This window comes from Uranotaenia lowii, chromosome 2 (assembly GCF_029784155.1).
Source record: "Uranotaenia lowii strain MFRU-FL chromosome 2, ASM2978415v1, whole genome shotgun sequence".
Lineage (NCBI taxonomy): Eukaryota > Metazoa > Arthropoda > Insecta > Diptera > Culicidae > Uranotaenia > Uranotaenia lowii.
Window position 1 is genome coordinate 130380228 of NC_073692.1, and position 17388 is coordinate 130397615.

The 17388-nt window shown below is 35.2% G+C and overlaps 2 protein-coding genes across 3 annotated transcripts in view; one reads left to right on the forward strand and one right to left on the reverse strand.

The window, feature by feature from the left end:
- The window catches only part of LOC129750083 (serine-rich adhesin for platelets-like), a 586616-nt gene that overhangs the window by 496662 nt on the left and 72566 nt on the right, over positions 1–17388 (reverse strand). The gene's annotated exons all lie outside the window — the stretch shown is intronic.
- On the forward strand, positions 6839–7898 carry LOC129750085 (uncharacterized). Its single transcript, XM_055745297.1, has one exon. It carries the CDS (start codon positions 6861–6863, stop codon positions 7896–7898), a length of 1038 nt encoding a protein of 345 aa, XP_055601272.1. The 5' UTR covers positions 6839–6860.

Here is a 17388-nt window from a genome sequence, read left to right on the forward strand (position 1 = left end):
AAATTAAGGACCGAATAACTGACAGGCAACATGGCTTTTTCAAAGGCTGTTCAACCTCAACTAATTTAATTGAATTTATAGACTTTTCATTGAATGCAATGGATAATGGCAACCATGTGGAAGCTCTTTATACATACTTTAGTAAGGCATTTGATCGCATAGACATACCAATGCTTCTTTTCAAATTACAAAAAATTGGAATAAAATTAAAACTCCTAAAATGGCTTAAATCATACCTAACGAATCGCTAACAAATAATAAATTTCAATGGAAAGAAATCGCTCCCTATTCAAGTCACTTCAGCAGTTCCGCAAGGATCTCATTTAGGACCTCCACTTTTCATACTTTATGTAAACGACATTTCCTTTATTTTCAAAAATCTTAAAATGCTCATTTATGCCGACGACATGAAGCTCTATTTGGAAATAAGAAATGAAGAAGACATCAGCATATTCCAGAATGAAATTCACATGTTCTATCTGTGGTGCAAAAAAAGCCTTCTGAAGCTCAATGTAAAAAAAATGCAATTTAATTTCATTTAGCAGAAAAAGAACAACACCAAACATCACAATTACATTAGGAGATCAGAATGTAGAAAAATGTGAACGAGTCAGGGATTTAAGAGTTATCTTAGACTCTAAACTTACTTTAACAGACCATTACAACATTATCATCCATAGGGCAAATAACATGCTGGGCTTTATTAAGCGCTTTTGCTTTAATTTTCAAGACCCATACAAAATTAAAACACTTTATATTGCCTATGTAAGGTCTTTAATGGAATATTGCAGCGTTGTTTGGTCCCCATATTCAATTTCACACGAAGATAGAATACAATCAGTAAAAAATCAGTTTCTACTATATGCCCTTCGTAAATTAGGTTGGACATCATTTCCACTTCCATCATATAAAGCGCGCTGCATGCTCATTGACATACAAACACTAAAAGAACGCCGCAAATATGCAATGGTTTCATTTGTAAACGATGTCGTTTCGCAGCGCATTGACTCAAAAGTAATTCTATCAAAATTAAACTTTTATGCACCTTCTCGGCAACTTCGAAATCGAAATTTATTTTTCAATTATCACTATCGCACAAACTACACGAAAAATGGGCAAATAAATCGCATGATGGCCTCTTACAATCAACACTGCGAAACCATTGCCTTTACAATGTCTCGGCAAAAACTCAAACAATATTTTAATCGAAGAAATCTAAACTCTTAAGAAAAATTTTAAAGCAGACATTGCTTAAACCTATTCTTAAGGAAATGCACATGTAGTGCACAAACTAGTCTACGTTACGGTTGATTGTATGAACTTGGTTGTACAGACAGAGTCGATTTGAGGTCATTTTTGAATTTTTCAAACCCTTGAGTCTAAAAGGCTTCAATTCGGCTCAAAACTCATCCATGATTTTTTTTAAGTATCGTTTACATGGGTAAATTTAAATTTTTATGTTTGTATGGGAAAATTTAATATTTTGTACTGAAAAATCAACATCATTGTCGTGATTTTACGACTCTCAATTTGGAGATTCCCTTAGACACGTCTGTCGTTCACAAGAATAGAAAAATGACTGAATTTGTTTTGTTTGTTTGCCTAGTGTTGCCAAAATAGCAAACGTTGCCATAGACATTTATTTCATTTTATTTATCTTCAGTGTTGCCGCATACAACTAATATTTTATTTTTATTTATATGAATTTTGATTTATTTTCTGCATATCCTGCATCTCATCCCTTCAATCATTTTTGTTGCTTCTATGGAACTGAGCTTGCTTATGGTGTTTGTGCAAATTTATAAACTCTATGCTCTGCTTGCTTATGGCGTTCGTGCCAATTTATAAATTTTGTGCTCAATAAAATTGTCCAAGACTGTATCTACGTATCTTATTAGGCAAAAAAGTTATTAGCTGTTTAACAGGGGTATTTCTATTGGCATTGAAAAACTGTAAATTAAATTGACATCACTGCTGCTGCCTCGCGAAGTATTGCATGAAAAGTAGTCATACAATACCTCGTTAGGCATCCAGCAGTGATGTCAATTTAATTTACTGTTTATCATTGCTTTAAGACATATCCCTGTTAAACAGCTTATAACTTTTTTGCCTAATAAGATACAAAGTTACGTTCTTTTTAGGCACAATTTTTCTGTATGTTTGGATAACGTGCCGCTATTAATCCTATCTGTTGTGATATGAGCCTACTTGGTTGAATGATTCAACTGAATCAAAGCAATCGAAAGATTCCTTTTAATTCAACCACGGTAAATGAAAAGTTCATATACCAGTATTTCGATAGCAACTTACTACCTTCTTCAGTCAACGTTTTCGATTGATGAATGTGTATCGTTTCCCTCCCTTATAGTAGTAGTAGCTTACCTAACCCGGACAATATAAGGGAGGGAAACGATACACATTCATCAATCGAAAACGTTGTCTGAAGAAGGTAGTAAGTTGCTATCGAAATACTGGTATATGAACTTTTCATTTACCGTGGTTGAATTAAAAGGAATCTTTCGATTGCTTTGATTCATTAATCCTATCCCCATTCTGATGTTGTTCAGCGGAAACTTTCCTTAAAAGAATGCATTATTTGGCACAAAAAACAAAAAGATTAGTTCTCCAGAAGAACAAAAATGGTGTGGATTTATCAGTACAAAATATTCAAATTTTCCATACAAACCTTAAAGTTTTCATTTAATCATATAAACGTTACTTAAAAATTCTACAAAAATCATGGATAAGTTTAGAACCAAAACGAATTCTGAAACGACCCCAAATCGTCCCAGTCTTCGAACATGGATAAGCAATTTACGGTTCGAAAGGTTCAAACAAAAACTAAATATGGGACCAAAAAAAAACTGCGAAAAAGAAGTTGTACCATTTCGAAAGGCTTTATAAAGCTTAAAAACACTTTATTTATTACTAATTTTATAGCTTCAAAAGCCTCCATTTTTGTTCCATGGTAGAATTTCTTGACCTCATATAAACTATTTCTCGCGTGAGCTTTCATTACGTCGTTTAAAACATCTAAAGAATTCACATTTAACTGTTTCAAAGGTTTTCAAAACAGTTTTAAAATTTGAATTTTACATATAGAATATGTTGTCCAGGTTACAAATATTCTAAACTAGCTGATTTTACCCGGCTATGCTCGGGTTCACATAAAACATAAATCAAAATGAGTCGTTAGACTTTGAGAATTTTTATATTAAACTAAATCAATTTTGCGCATCTTTGGCCATAGTTCAGTTTTTTATTGAGATTATTCACTGTGTTTATCGTTTTCATATTATAGAAAAAATTAAAGATATGAGCTATAAATTAAAAGACATACAAAATAATTTCCCTTGAAAGCTTATTCATCACGATAAACATTTTTTTCATCCACCATTTTTTAGGAAGCTTGAAAAGATTTTGACTTTTATTTGTTATCTTCAAATGATCAAATTGTTTTGATATCTTCCCATCTTTTGGATATCATTCCACTTTTCAAGACGGATGATCTCCCTGTACAATGGTATATTAGACCTTTATCTACTTTGAAATTTCTAAACAAACATCCGAATCTGGTTAAACCATGTTGAAGACTCACATTGCATGTTTTAAACTATTTGTGTACTATTTTCGATTTTTAATTTCACACTGTTTTATGAGTACTTGGTCACCTCTGAACCGAAGTAACCATTTTAATTTTATATGTGAGTTACATTTCAATGTTCCTAATCTTGGACATTCATCCCATTAATGCTTGTGAAGTGTGATCAATTTTAAAGTTCATTTGTTTAAATTTGCAGTACTAAACGGTTCAACTATAAGTTTTATATAAATTGGATGGTAGAATTGAACAAATTGACTCAAAAGTTATAAATTGGCCAAAGAAATAGAACTGCATAAAACTGAAAACCTCAGATTTAATTAATAAAAGTTTCATGTAATGGATTTGTTTCCAACGGAACCAAAAGTTTTTCCAGATAATAGACGATCAATTTTCTAATCCCCCGTTAAAATTCCCCGACGGCTATTAAAGCGTTGAAATCGAGGCCTTCAAATTATAACTTTGAATCTTATTATTCGACAATAGTTGGTTCATATAAGCTGGAATTTATGAAAATCGGTTCATTCAGCTGAAGAAGTCAATTCACTGTTCACTGTTCAGGTCACTGTATATTTATGTAGACTCTCAAAGCACCCCAGTGGCGGTAGGGAGCACTTTGAAAATCACTACAATTCTATTCAATATATTTCAAACAGGCTAGTTGTATTTTTCAATCCAAAATGTAGGCTCATTATTGCATAAAAATATCTCCTACCAGTACCACGTGCTTAGAACAGAAGAAGGAATAAAAATACCCGCCAAAATTCTAATGCTCGGCCCATAATGATGGTGAAGAACCCCGCCAAAGGAAACGCAAATCGGCTGCCAAAATGGGTGCCATGACTTTTGGTTCGTGGGAATTAAAAAAACGTTGTATGGGAGGGTCCTTTTTCTTAGGTGGGAGGGGCTCAGAACTATTACTAAAACCTTACCCTGGTTCAACTACATCTCTGTACCAAATTTCAGGCTGATCGGTTCAGCGGTTTGGATTTGTATAAGTTGCATACAAACAAACAAACATATATAGTCCAACTCATCTTTATATATTACTAGCTGACCCGTTGTGCTTTGCTACACCTTCCGGAAATAAATGTAATTTGTAAAAATTTATTCAAATTTGGATTTTAGAGAGCATTTTTTTAAATCAAACCTCATCATACTTCAGAACCAACAACTTTGAAATGAGAGCTGCAGCTGCAGTTCTGAATTGCAATTCAAAGTTGGTATATATTATTTATTGAAACTTGATCTCTAAACTCTTTTTTCAAGATCTGAAATTTGTACTCTGTACCCAAAAAAACTTTTTAAAATATGGTCCCTTGTTTGAAAAGCTCTTTATCTCAAATTTACATGGGAGCTCTCCCATCTTTTTCAATTTTGTCCCCCACTGCTTGAAGAAGGTAGGCAAATTTAACCGGCTCGATACCCAAACAGCACTTATCATGGTAATGAAAAATATATTAAATTAGTTATGTTTTAAATACAGTGCAAATTTCTTTTTTTTTAAATAAATTTACTACAGTAAACATATAAATATTTAAAAAAAATACCAGTTGCATCACTAAATAAATTCTCAGCGTTTTTTTAATTTTCTCTTTGAAAGTCAAATATTCAAAAATGTTGGCAAAAACAAATTTCTAAGTTTACATTTGTCTCGTTTATTGGGGCAAGTGTCAATGCAAAGCTTATTTTAAGATGCGTGAGAGTAATGGCTTTAAAATGGATTTAATACGAATTCCTGTTTTTTGTTCTATCAAGTTTCACTGATCGATCTGCAGTATTCCTGCAATATAAATTTATGTTGGTTACTCCACTTTTAACGAATGCTGTTCAATATCCGCTGCACTTTCAACATTCGGAATACCCCTTCTGGTCTTTCCAACATATTGAATCATTTTGAAAATGAATTTCTTAAAAGTTCGACGTTTGCCCTTGCCCCACCGTGTAAGTTGACAGAAGGGAATATTGTTTTTAACACTTTAAGGGTAAACTAAAAATTTCTTTTAAAAATTTTGCGTCCAGTTGAATATCAGTTCTAACTAAAGTCTCGCTTTTCAAAAACGAAGCGGATCAAAAGTCTCTTTTATGCAGCCATGTAACACAAAAACACTTTTCATGTTAAGTACGTACTTAAATTGGTATGTAAGCAAAAAGTACGATGGTTTTTTCAGAATTATTTAAAATAAAAAGCTCCCATTTTCATTTCTAGATTCGTTTCAGCTGTGTATTTGGGCCGAAGTAACAATTTCTAGAAGAAAACATAATTTTTAATTTTTTTTTAACAGAAAAAGTTGAACGTTTGAACATGTTCTGATGATCCTTGAATGAAAAGTCGAATGCTGCCTACATTAACACGAACTAAATATTGAAGTATTTTTGCAAATCTTTCAATTGGTTTTGATTCGATTGATAAAATATCAATCCGTGTCACATCTAGGCGTCATTTATTACCACGTGCTGTGTACAAATCAAATAAGCAAGAAAAAAACACATCTAGGTTGCATATCGCCCCCACGTGTTTGAGAAACAGGCGCCTTATTGTTAAATTTTCCAGCAATCAATGAATAGTGTACTTTGGTTACTATCCTCTTGCGAGGACGTTTGTTCGCCCATGGAGACGAAAAACAAACCCCTCAAAGAAAATATGCTTGGTTGAGAAATACGCGCCAAAATATTCCTACTGATCAGTATGCTATGCCTGGGCTACTTTCCTTTGGCTCGCGACGCCTCGACCATAGAGACGAAAAACAAACCGCCCAAAGGAAAAAAAAATCTCAAGAAAATGGATGTCATGACTTTAATTTGTTTCGAAAAACTACAAATTTTGTATGGAAGCCCCCCTTCCCTTAAGTCGGATGGAGTTTTGACTATTACAGAAACCATCCCCGGCATCAAAAACCCTCAGATGCCAATTTTGACGATGATCGGTTCAGTAGTTTCCGAGTCTATAGGGAACAGACAGACAGACAAACATTCATTTTTATATATATAGATGTGTATAGCACCAAACCGAATAGCGACAGTATTACTAGCGACACTTTTTTACTAGCGAGATTCCTGTCATTCGAAGGTTTGTTATTAGTTTTTCAGTCTAGTAGGCAATTTCAATGCAGTGCACGAAAATTGTTTACGTTATTTACTGTACATTTTCCCTAGGCCTTCAATCGCATGCTTCAAGTCTCCTAGGAAACTCGCGATGTGTTGTTTTGTTTATATTGTTAGGATCGGAACCGAACGGAATCTATTTTCAGTTGAAAAAATGTCCAACATAATTATTCAAAATGTAAGGCAACGTCATGCCAGTGTGAACACCGTGTACCACGCGCTGTACGGGAATTATTTTCTAGGAATGACCAGGAAAGACATTTCCAAAGTCTACGGAAAATCCTTATCCACTGTTTGCGAATGGTTCAAGAAATTTGAAACAAACGGGTTTTTCGAAAGAAAGAAACGAAAACAAATTTTCAAAAAGTTTGGAGGCCACATGCGTCAATGGATTTTTGATTTGTATCGAAAGGAGTCAGTTCTGTTCCTGGAGGAAGCGAAGATTAAGTTCCAGAAACATTTCCGAATAAATATCAGCGTTTCTTCCATTTGTTCGATTTTGCATGAATCTGGAATGTCGTGGAAAACTATCGAACGCCGTGCCATTCAAATTCGTGACGATGAAATTGTGCGCTTCGTTAAGGAATTGCTCGCAATACCGTGGGATCTGTTCAACTTAGTTTTCCTAGATGAAGTGAGCATCAACAACAAGGACATATTACGGCGCAAAGGATATGGTATCGTCGGACAGAAAGTGGTGTATCGAGGAGAGTTTTGTAGAAAGCCGAGGGTATCATTTTTATGCTTTTTGAACATGAATGGATTGGTTGATAGTTTTTTTACGGATGGCACCTTCAATCGCAAAAAAATCTTCAACTGCTGCAGGAATTTTGCCTTGAAAAACTCTCAAGTTCAGAGGTATCCCGGATTTAATTCGATTTGGATAATGGATGGGGCCCGTATTCATTGCGACCCTAATATTGGAATAATGGTTATTTTCTTGCCAGCGTACTGCCCTTTCTTTAACCCCATAGAAAATATTTTTGGACTATTGAAGAGGAGTTGCAGAAGACAGCACATTGATCAGAAACCAGTCCTGTCCGAAATTTGTGACGCAATGAACCGCTTCAAAACCTATCCCTGCAGTAAATTATTCAATCACTGTGGTTATTTTGCTGGTGGTACTTTTCTTCCCGAAAAAGGCCTATCCCAAGATCCCAAGAATATGGATTTCAATATTTTTCCGGATTGATTAATAGCTGTAGAAGATTTAACGAAATACAAATACATTTTTTTCGATATTTTTTATTGTTAATAATATGAATAATAAAAATATGAGAAAAGTTAAATGAAGAGTAAAAAAAAAGAAAAAAGAAAAAAAAACAATAAATTAAAGTGAAAAAAAAATTCAACAATGATCAACGTCGTAACTGTCAGTAACTCTTTCGGAAAGGATACCACTAATCTCTGTTTCTTCGGGGCGTGTTGTCGATTCCATTGCGGTGCACAATTCCGAACCGTACTGTCCTCTTAGTTCTAGCGCTTCCATTTTACTTATAGCACTCTGGAGGAGTTTTGATGCCATCGCAAGTTCCCCTTTGATCTCTGTGATACCTCGCATCCAGCCTTCATTGATGGTGTTAGCTACCACCATGCCTCTATGGACGGATTGTAGGCGTGCAGCTTCAGAAACCGTTGCCCAGCGAAAAAATTTTGCCAATTGTACAGGTGGCGCATCGGCTTGCCTTAACAAGTCTCGTTCATGAGCCGGCGACGAATTTATCAAATTGGCCCACAAAAGCCAAGAACTGAAGTGTCCTTCTAAATCAGGATGTTTCTCGCGCAGCTCATTCGCCAACGCGGAATCATCTCGAGTAGAATGCGCTCCTGACCGATCAGGGATTTCCGGGGAGACAAGTTTTCGGAGCACAGTCTGATACTGTGGATTTGTCTCGACGTTGATTGAGTATGGATAAATGTACAAATTTATCACCTTTCCACGCCACTTTGTTAAAATCCGATGGTTTAACTCTCCGACCGAAAATCCCTTCCTCTGAGCCTTATTCTGGAGGGTGATGAAACGTCCGATATCTCCAACATCGGGCTGCACCTTATCGCTCCAATATGGCACAGCATCTTTAAATATCACCTCGCGGCGCACGTGATCTTGTGCAACCTGCCATATAGCTCCCAGTACTTCCTCCATGGTGTCTCCTCCTATACTCACTTCCGTGAGCTCTTTAGATCGTAGTTGGCTCCGGAAGAACCGAATGAAGAAAAGTCCATTGAAGGAAAACAATTCATTCGCCTGCAGAGGACTCACATTTTCTGTCGCGAACTCCATATCTTCAGGGAAAGACGGCGGAATAACATAATCATTTCCCTCATCCAGTTCTAGGTGCTCTTCGTGCAACCTACAACAAAATTTGTCGTAAGGAATACAGGGACAAAAAAGATAAGTTATACTCACTCATCTTCCAGAGGATCAGACCTGATAACAGACATGATTTTTTTTTCGTGGAATCTGAACCGCAATCAAACTGACACTTCTTGGTTTTGATTCAGTTTGTTTATCCAAAAAATTACATTGGATTTCAATGTCGCTAGTAGGCTGGGCTACTTGGTTATTAGCGCTCATATTACGGTTTTTTTCTAGATGCATAATATTAGATGGAATGAAGTTGCGACTAGTTTATGTGAGTTATTGTACAAATTTTTTCGTAATAAAACTGTTTGTTTACATTTGGTTTCATACGACGTAATGAAAGCTCACGCGAGATTTCTTACCAATTTAAACCTTCCGAACCGTATATTGTACATCAGTGTACACCGGAAAACCAAGTTTCATACATATTTGCCCAGTCTAGTCTTCTTTGAGACACATATATCCGAAGAAGAGGTTGCAAAATTTCAATTTCGATTGGAGATAAATCTATGCCCATTCCCTTTTGTTCCAGATCAGACAAAGATGAAAAAATATTTCTTAACATTTGAATAAATATGTACTTTATGATAACAAAAATTGTCCAAAAGAATCAAAGGAATGTTAATTGTCGTTTACCAATTGGATTAGATAAAAATAAAATAACGTAACCATTTCTGCCAACAAGACAGTATGTTATGAAAATGTATACACCATCTTAAGGAAGGTAATGTTATATTAGAGAAAAATACACAGACAAGTAATTGAATAGCAAAAGACGAAACTCAAATCACCCCAGGACTATTGTTGAGAGACAGGGGAGAAAAAAAGTTGGCAAAAGGCCCATTCTTTGCTGACTGAATGGTAAAAATACGGCTCCAGTTTGGTTCCTGCTCTTGGAACATCGAAAGTATTTACAAACTCGTATACCTTTTTTTCCTGCTGGCGCCGCCCATCTTACCATGTTTCCCCCAAGGTGAGGCCAGCAGGTTCCGTAAGTTCATCGATGTTGATCGACAAAAAATACGACATTAAAGGGTAGACTTTTCTTGGCTCGTTCCCCGTTTATGTATTTTCCCCAGCCAGCAGTCGAACGTGGAAACCATGAGGTGAACTTTATCTTTCATCAGAATACCAGTACAATCGTATCTGCTGGAATGATTCGTTTATTGGCTCTTTTCCTGGTTCAGCAGAACGTTCCAAGATTGATTGGAAACTGATCGAAGAAGATGATTCAGTTCATTTGTTTGGTTTTGATTTTCATTGTGTTGGAATTATATTGAACCGTAAATGGAAAAAAAGTCATTCCGTGCCATGAATAGAAATCACTGATGAAATAATATTGGGTTGGCACAATATTGAAAAAATACTTTCTGTTGCTTATTTTATCTGTACCTTCATACCTAGATTTCAGAGAAAATAAAATCATTGCAGATGTTCCCATACCTATATTGAATGACATTTGTGAGCCAATAAAGCCATTTCCGCTTTTTCAATCAAAACATTCAACAGAGGCTCTTCCAAATACCGAAATTGGTTAATCATTCATACGCAATAGGCAATTATCACCAGCCAGGCTTAATGTACTTTCTGCATATAAGGTGAGCACCGCAAAAGATAATGATAAAATTGAACAATTGCACGCTCATTCAACCGCGAAACAACGACGACGTCATAAGTCAATCGATGTTGAGTAACGCGTTTACAAACACGAGATACATCCACATAAATTGCTGCTTACCTCACCTCTCTTGGTGTCTGAAAAATACTTAATTATACACTTAGATAGAGCCATCAGTCGTCAATATGGGCTCCGGGGGTACCACAAAATCGAATCAATCCGCTCAAACCACAATAATAGCTTTCGGGCGAATCGAACACACCCCCGCAATCACACATTTGTTGCATCGCTGCCGGGTCTGTTGTTGTTGTAAACCAATTTCCCCGTTTTATACCGAGAAACCCGGGCCAATACAAGAAGAGAAGGACCACCATCGACCGATCAGCCGGAAGGTGAAAGTGCTGTCAACTTCAGCGCTACGATTTGGCACTATCTTGCCATTCATTCATTACGGTTACGAATTGTGGTTAACGGGGGTTCGGATTGGCTCAGGTTGACGCCAATTATCCCCTAGCGGCGGTAAGTTCTTGCGGTCTTAGTCCGATGATCATTGGGCTGAGCAATTGCCCTTTCTTATGTCTTATCGATGCTCGCCTGTGGGTATTGTAATAGCACCGTGATAAATTTCAGCTTTAACAAGGCTTGCCAATTACACAATATCACTGTCCGATATTCATTTCGACATCAACCGGCTCATTTTCAGACTCATTTAAAAGTTTGTTTGTTCTGTTCGCAACAAAATTTTGGTTGAATGAATAAATAAAGGTCTTTCTTTGAGTAAAAAGCAATCACTACACCCACAAATCAGACACTACTCCAATAATTAACTTTCTTGGAAGTGGAATTATCGGTATAAGATTCTATGCCGAACCGGCATTAACAAGCTATCTAATAACTGCATTATCCACCCAGCGCAAACGCAGTGCATATGTCTGAAAGAAATCAAATAAAACATATTCCATATCCTATCACAAGACAAAGCAGGATGGAAGCAATTAGCCAGCAAGAACATTGTTGGATGATATACCGAGTGCTCTGTGTTTGTATGCTTACCGGAATTATAAAAAAAAACATTAGCTTCGTTCAATTGTAAGTAAAAATTGGTTTCACCCCCTTTCTGTCAACTGATAGTTGTTCAATGGGCCAATGTTCTGGTTGAAACTAGTCAGGTCGTTCTTCAACGTTCTTCAAGCAAAGTTTAAACTAGTCAAAACTTATCCAGCTTTGCAGGAGGGTTTGTTTCGACCTGGTAGAAATCGGTCAAAGTCAATTGGAAATCCATTTCTACATATTACGACCAAACTTCATTGAACAGACTTATTATTTGATTCCATCCAATGAAGTATCCAATAGGGTGAAAATCAATAAAATGTTTTTCTTGTTTCGCTTGAAGGGTCATGCATTATTTTGCTTGGGTCTTTATTCCCGTAGTGCTTTTCCAATCATCATCTTTGGTATAGTGCACTTTTTAGCACATTTTGGGCACAGAGATTTGCCAGATAGGCATTGCATTTTTGCAACCTTTTCTATGGGTGTATCTATAACCCGAAATGTACTTACTCTAAGCGATATCTTATGAATCTTATTCCTTATTCCTCATTTTAAGTTGTTTTTAAAAGCGTTACCTGAGTCTCGCTGCAAAATAAGGACAATTAGCCAGTTAGGGTCATACAGACACGGATTATTGTTTTGGTAATAAAATCAAAACTACTGAACAAATTTTCCAAAACTATAGGGGAGAGTGGGGTATCATAACCCCCTTTTTTTCTTTGTTTCATAACTTCTTTATTAGAAAAGATAAAATGAAAAAAATAAATGGAAAGGATTTCTACATTTTTGAGGTATTATTAGGTATTTTTTGTTATTTTCAAATACTTTAATTTCCCGAGTTTTGACTGTAAGTAATTATTTTTGGATTTTGAAAAAGTGTGGGGAAACGTGGGCCACCATATCTAAATTGACTAAATAACGTGCAAAGTTTATGAGTTGACTCAAAACTGAAATTTCATAATTCATTTAGTTATTTTAAAGCGATTTCAGATTAGGAAACTGAAAAGAGAGTTGTGTATGATCGAATAGATCCTAAAACCTGGCTCGCGAACGTTTCGGCAAAATTCCATATATAGGATTTTTGTTCGTCTCTATCGCATTAGAAAAGATGGCCAAAACATTTTTCATAACTTTTCATTTGGCATAAGGAAACTTTACAAATAGTAATAACGTATTTTAAGTTCTGAACGTGTATAAAAACACCAAAATATAGGTGGCCCAAAATACCCCACAAAATGTGGCCCACGATTGCCCACAAGCAATGATTTGGAAATTGGTTGCGTATGGGTGACCTATTTAAATGTCATCAAAAAATCCTTTTCCATGTGAAAGAACATGACAAAACCAAGATCATAAGCGTATTAGCATATTTTTGTTATGTACTTTAGGTCTCCCATGCATGAAATTTTACGGGTGTTTGTTTAAGTATGTAAGTACATTTTCCAGGCTAGTTAAATAAAAAAAGCATATGATGCGTACATAAGTCAACATCATATAGAAAAACATGCTAACGCAAAGCGATGACGATGACAGTTGGATTGGGATTTTTATCTTAACACACAGCTGAGAAATTAAGAGTGGCCCACGTTACCCCACTCTCCCCTACCATTTTGAAATTGACCAAATGTCTGCTATCAGATGCTTCTTAATATTTAAATATGATTTTAATGGCCTTCGGAAAACGACCTTAAAGGCAAAAAGTCCTAAAAACAATGGGTGTCTTGCATCAACGATAACTCATTCTATTGAAAGCGTATTGAAAAGCTCTTGATTGATATAAATTCAGATACATTGAGAGCTCATATAAAAAATAAAATAAAAGTGCTTTGTTTTACACAGCTGGTTATTTAAAAATTTAATGAAATAAAAATTTCAACGATTTTATATCTAAATTATTATGAGGATCAAGGAATTTTGATGAAATAAATTGCTGTTATGTTCAATAACATTCGTTCCCAACCGATAGGGATGATTTAATAATGAAGAGACTGATAGGGTGACCAATTCCAGTATTAAATCAGAGAATTTCAACATATCGACAACTACTTCACGCTTAATGTCACTCTGAGCACAACTACTCTGAAATGTTAAATTTAATTATTAAATAATGTGTGGGCAGACCATCTAGTGATTGACAAAAATGAAGAAATCATTTATTACATTGTAATTCATTATTACAGTTTTTCCCGCGAAAAACTGTAACATTTTTACAATAAACATTCGTTATGTTGGCAACATTATAGAATGACAAAAAAAAGAAAAGGCTTTAAGTCTAAGGTGACCAATAATGATGAGATTCATCAATAATATTACAAGAAATCAAATACCACACTTCATTTTACTCAAGAATTTTAATACTGCACATTTGATATATTTTATGTTGAAATACAGTTCCGCAAATTTCTGAAATCTCTCGTTGTATGTTTTCGCGGTCCTTAATGAAATAAAAATATTTGAAAAAAAAAATTACGTTAGTCTCCATTGGTTTTCAGATTTTTATAGATTACATAATATATCAGCCCAGTTTTATAGATATAAAGTAATTAGTTGGTTTTCAAGACGAAAATCAATGATTTTGAATTTTTCTTACTCTTCCGTTCATGACATATGACATTGGAAACCAAAAACTTTTTTTACTTTAAATAAATCTTTGAATCATCCAAAGTTTATCTGACATAGTGAATTTTGATTATTTCAACCAGGATGGTCACAATCTGTGTTTAAAAATGGCATCTTTTTTGACCAGTTTGTCTTTCGGCTCAATTTTCTGACACCATAACATATTTTTTTTATAAATAAATAGTGTACATGGAGACGATTCTAAAATGGTATAATTTATAAAAAAAAACCACTCTGTAGTTTGGATGATACATGCGAAATAGCAATTCGACCCTAACCGGCTAATTGTCCTTTTTTTTTAAACGGCAAAGGAAGGTTAAAATAAATATAACAATATTTGGTGCAATTTTCAAATAAGATTTTGTTATTTTTTCTGTTCAAAAAGTCATTACAACATGTTTACTTATTCCTCCAAATCTGTCCAGATAATCTCCAAATTATTAAGATTGAGGAAGGAAAAATATTTAAAATGCTGGTTAAGTTGTTCGTCGGCTGGTCGCGTATTAGCTTAAATTTCTTTAAAATGTTGTACAGATTTGTTATTACAAATGTTCCGATTATTGGTGTTTTCAATATGCCCAGGAAGATTATTGTACTTTGAAGGACCTATAAAAGGAATTCGTCGCTGCCCGAGACTAGAAAACGATTAATTCTGTAAAATATTAGAGGAATTGAGATTGTCAATGACAAAACGACATGTTTGTAAATCACATAATTTCTTTAACGGTAAGATATTGTGAGATCGATCAGAGTATAGTAATTTGAAGGAATACCGGCTGGGAAGATCAAACATCGGTTTTGTAAAACTTGAAGCCGAGAGAGCAAGGATAATGCACAAGGATGCAACGTTATACAACCCGTGTAGAGAACATCTCTCAGATTTAAGCTTTTTTGGGCTGAGTTAGCTTTTTTGATCAGATTTAAGCTTTCATCTCCAGTGCTATCAAGGTAAAAAAGTTTAAACCTGATAAAATAAAGCTTAAACACCAAATTCACTACCAATTAGCAAATAGGTCATGGTCTCACATTTTAATAGAGTAAACGTATAAGGTCGTTATAAAATTTTGAAATGACGCGATGCGTTAAAAAAATTTCACTTTCCATAAAATTCCAATGAAAGATGAATTTCTTGCATATCATCAATGTAATAGCGCCAAGTTATTATTCCCAGATATTTGAAATTAACATTTTTTTCTACAAAGTTGTTCGAAAAACTTGGATCCCTGTGTGCTTGAATCTCCATTCGAGATGAGCGAAAATTCATGTATCTTGTTTTCATGAGATTGAAGGCAAGTAGATTGGTGGAAAAGTATTGCTATTAGATTAGGGTTGCCAGATTGTCCGGTTTTATCCGGGTTTGCCCGGATATTAAATACCAAATTTGGGAAAATTCCGGTCTGGCCGGATTTATTCACTTTATTTGCCAAATCAATCAAAAATAACCGCACTTTTTTATCTTCGCGTCCAAATCTAATTTTTCTGAGCAATTTCCAGAAAAACATGAAAGATTTTTGGATGCCTAAAACAAGATAATAAATAATTTGATGATTTTTAATGAAAAAAAAGGATTTCAAGTGTTTTAATTTTGTAACTAGCTGACCCGGTGTGCTTTGCTACACCTTTCAAAAGCAAATGATATTTTCAGATATTATTCAAATTTTTATTGTTTTGTTGGCATTTTTGTCCATTTCCCGGATTTAAAAAAAAAACATTAAATATAAGCTTTCCTGTTCCCTTCCTCTGATTCCAATTGCATCCTCCTACTGCACTAAAGGAATTGTTTCACATAGACAAATTTCTCGTATTGAAATACCATCTCATGCCAAATTTGGTTTTATTTGCGTAGTAAATTCTTGAGTTATGCATAAACTTGAAAGGAAGTACCATCCCCCTCCCGTTCTCCCCACTGAATGGAGGGGTGAGAGCTTAATATTCATAAAAGTATTTTTTGTACTCAAATACTTTTTGATGCCAAATTTTATTTCATTTGCTCGATTAATTCTCGAGTTACGTAAACATTTGTAAGGAAGCTCCCCGTTCCTACTTTATATCTTTCTGCTGAAAAAAGGTGGGGCTTCAATTTATAATAGAAACATTTCTCGTATTCAAATACCCTCACATGCCAAATATGGTTCCTTTTGCTAGATCAGCTCTCTAGTTATACTGGAAATTGTAAGGGAGACCTCTCCTCCCCCTTTTCATCCACCTCTTTGAAGGAGTGAGGGATACCACATATTCATAGAAGCATTTCTCGTACCCAAATATCGGTCCATGTAAAATTTGGTTCCATTTTCTGTTGTATTTCTCGAGTTATGCAGTAAAAATTGTATGAACTCCCTTTCCGCTTACCTTTCTATCCGCTGGAAGAAGGAAGGGGTCTCCAACAATCATTAGAACATATCACGTTTCCAAATACCCGCCCATGCCAAATTTGGTTCCATTTGCTTAATTAGTTTTTGAGTTATGTAAAAAATTATAAAAGAGCCCCCTTTCCTCTTTATATCTCTTTACTGGAAAGAGGGAGGGGTCTTTAATAATCATATAAATATTTTTTGTATCCAAATATCCTCCCATGCCAAATTTGGCTCCATTTGCTTAATTAGTTTTTGAGTTATGTAAAAAATTATAGAAAAGGCCCCTCCCTCCTTTATATCTTCCAATTGGAAAGAGGGAGGGGTCTCAAATAATCATTGAAATATTTTTCGTATCCAAATACCTTCCCATGCCAAATTTGGTTCCAATATCTTGATTAGTTTTCGAATTATATGAAAAATTGTAAGGTAGCCCCCCTCCCCCCTTCCTATCATCCCACTGAGATGAGGGAGGGGTACCGTATATAAATAGAAATATTCCTCGTTCCCAGATACCACCCCATGCCAAATTTGATACCATTTGCTTGATTGGTTCTCGAGTTATGCAAAAAAATGTCTTTTGTTTGGGAGGCCCCTCCCTCTCCGCATGAGAGAGGGAGGGGTCTCATACCATTATAGGAACCTTCTCCTGCCTCCAATATCCCCACCTGCTAAGTTT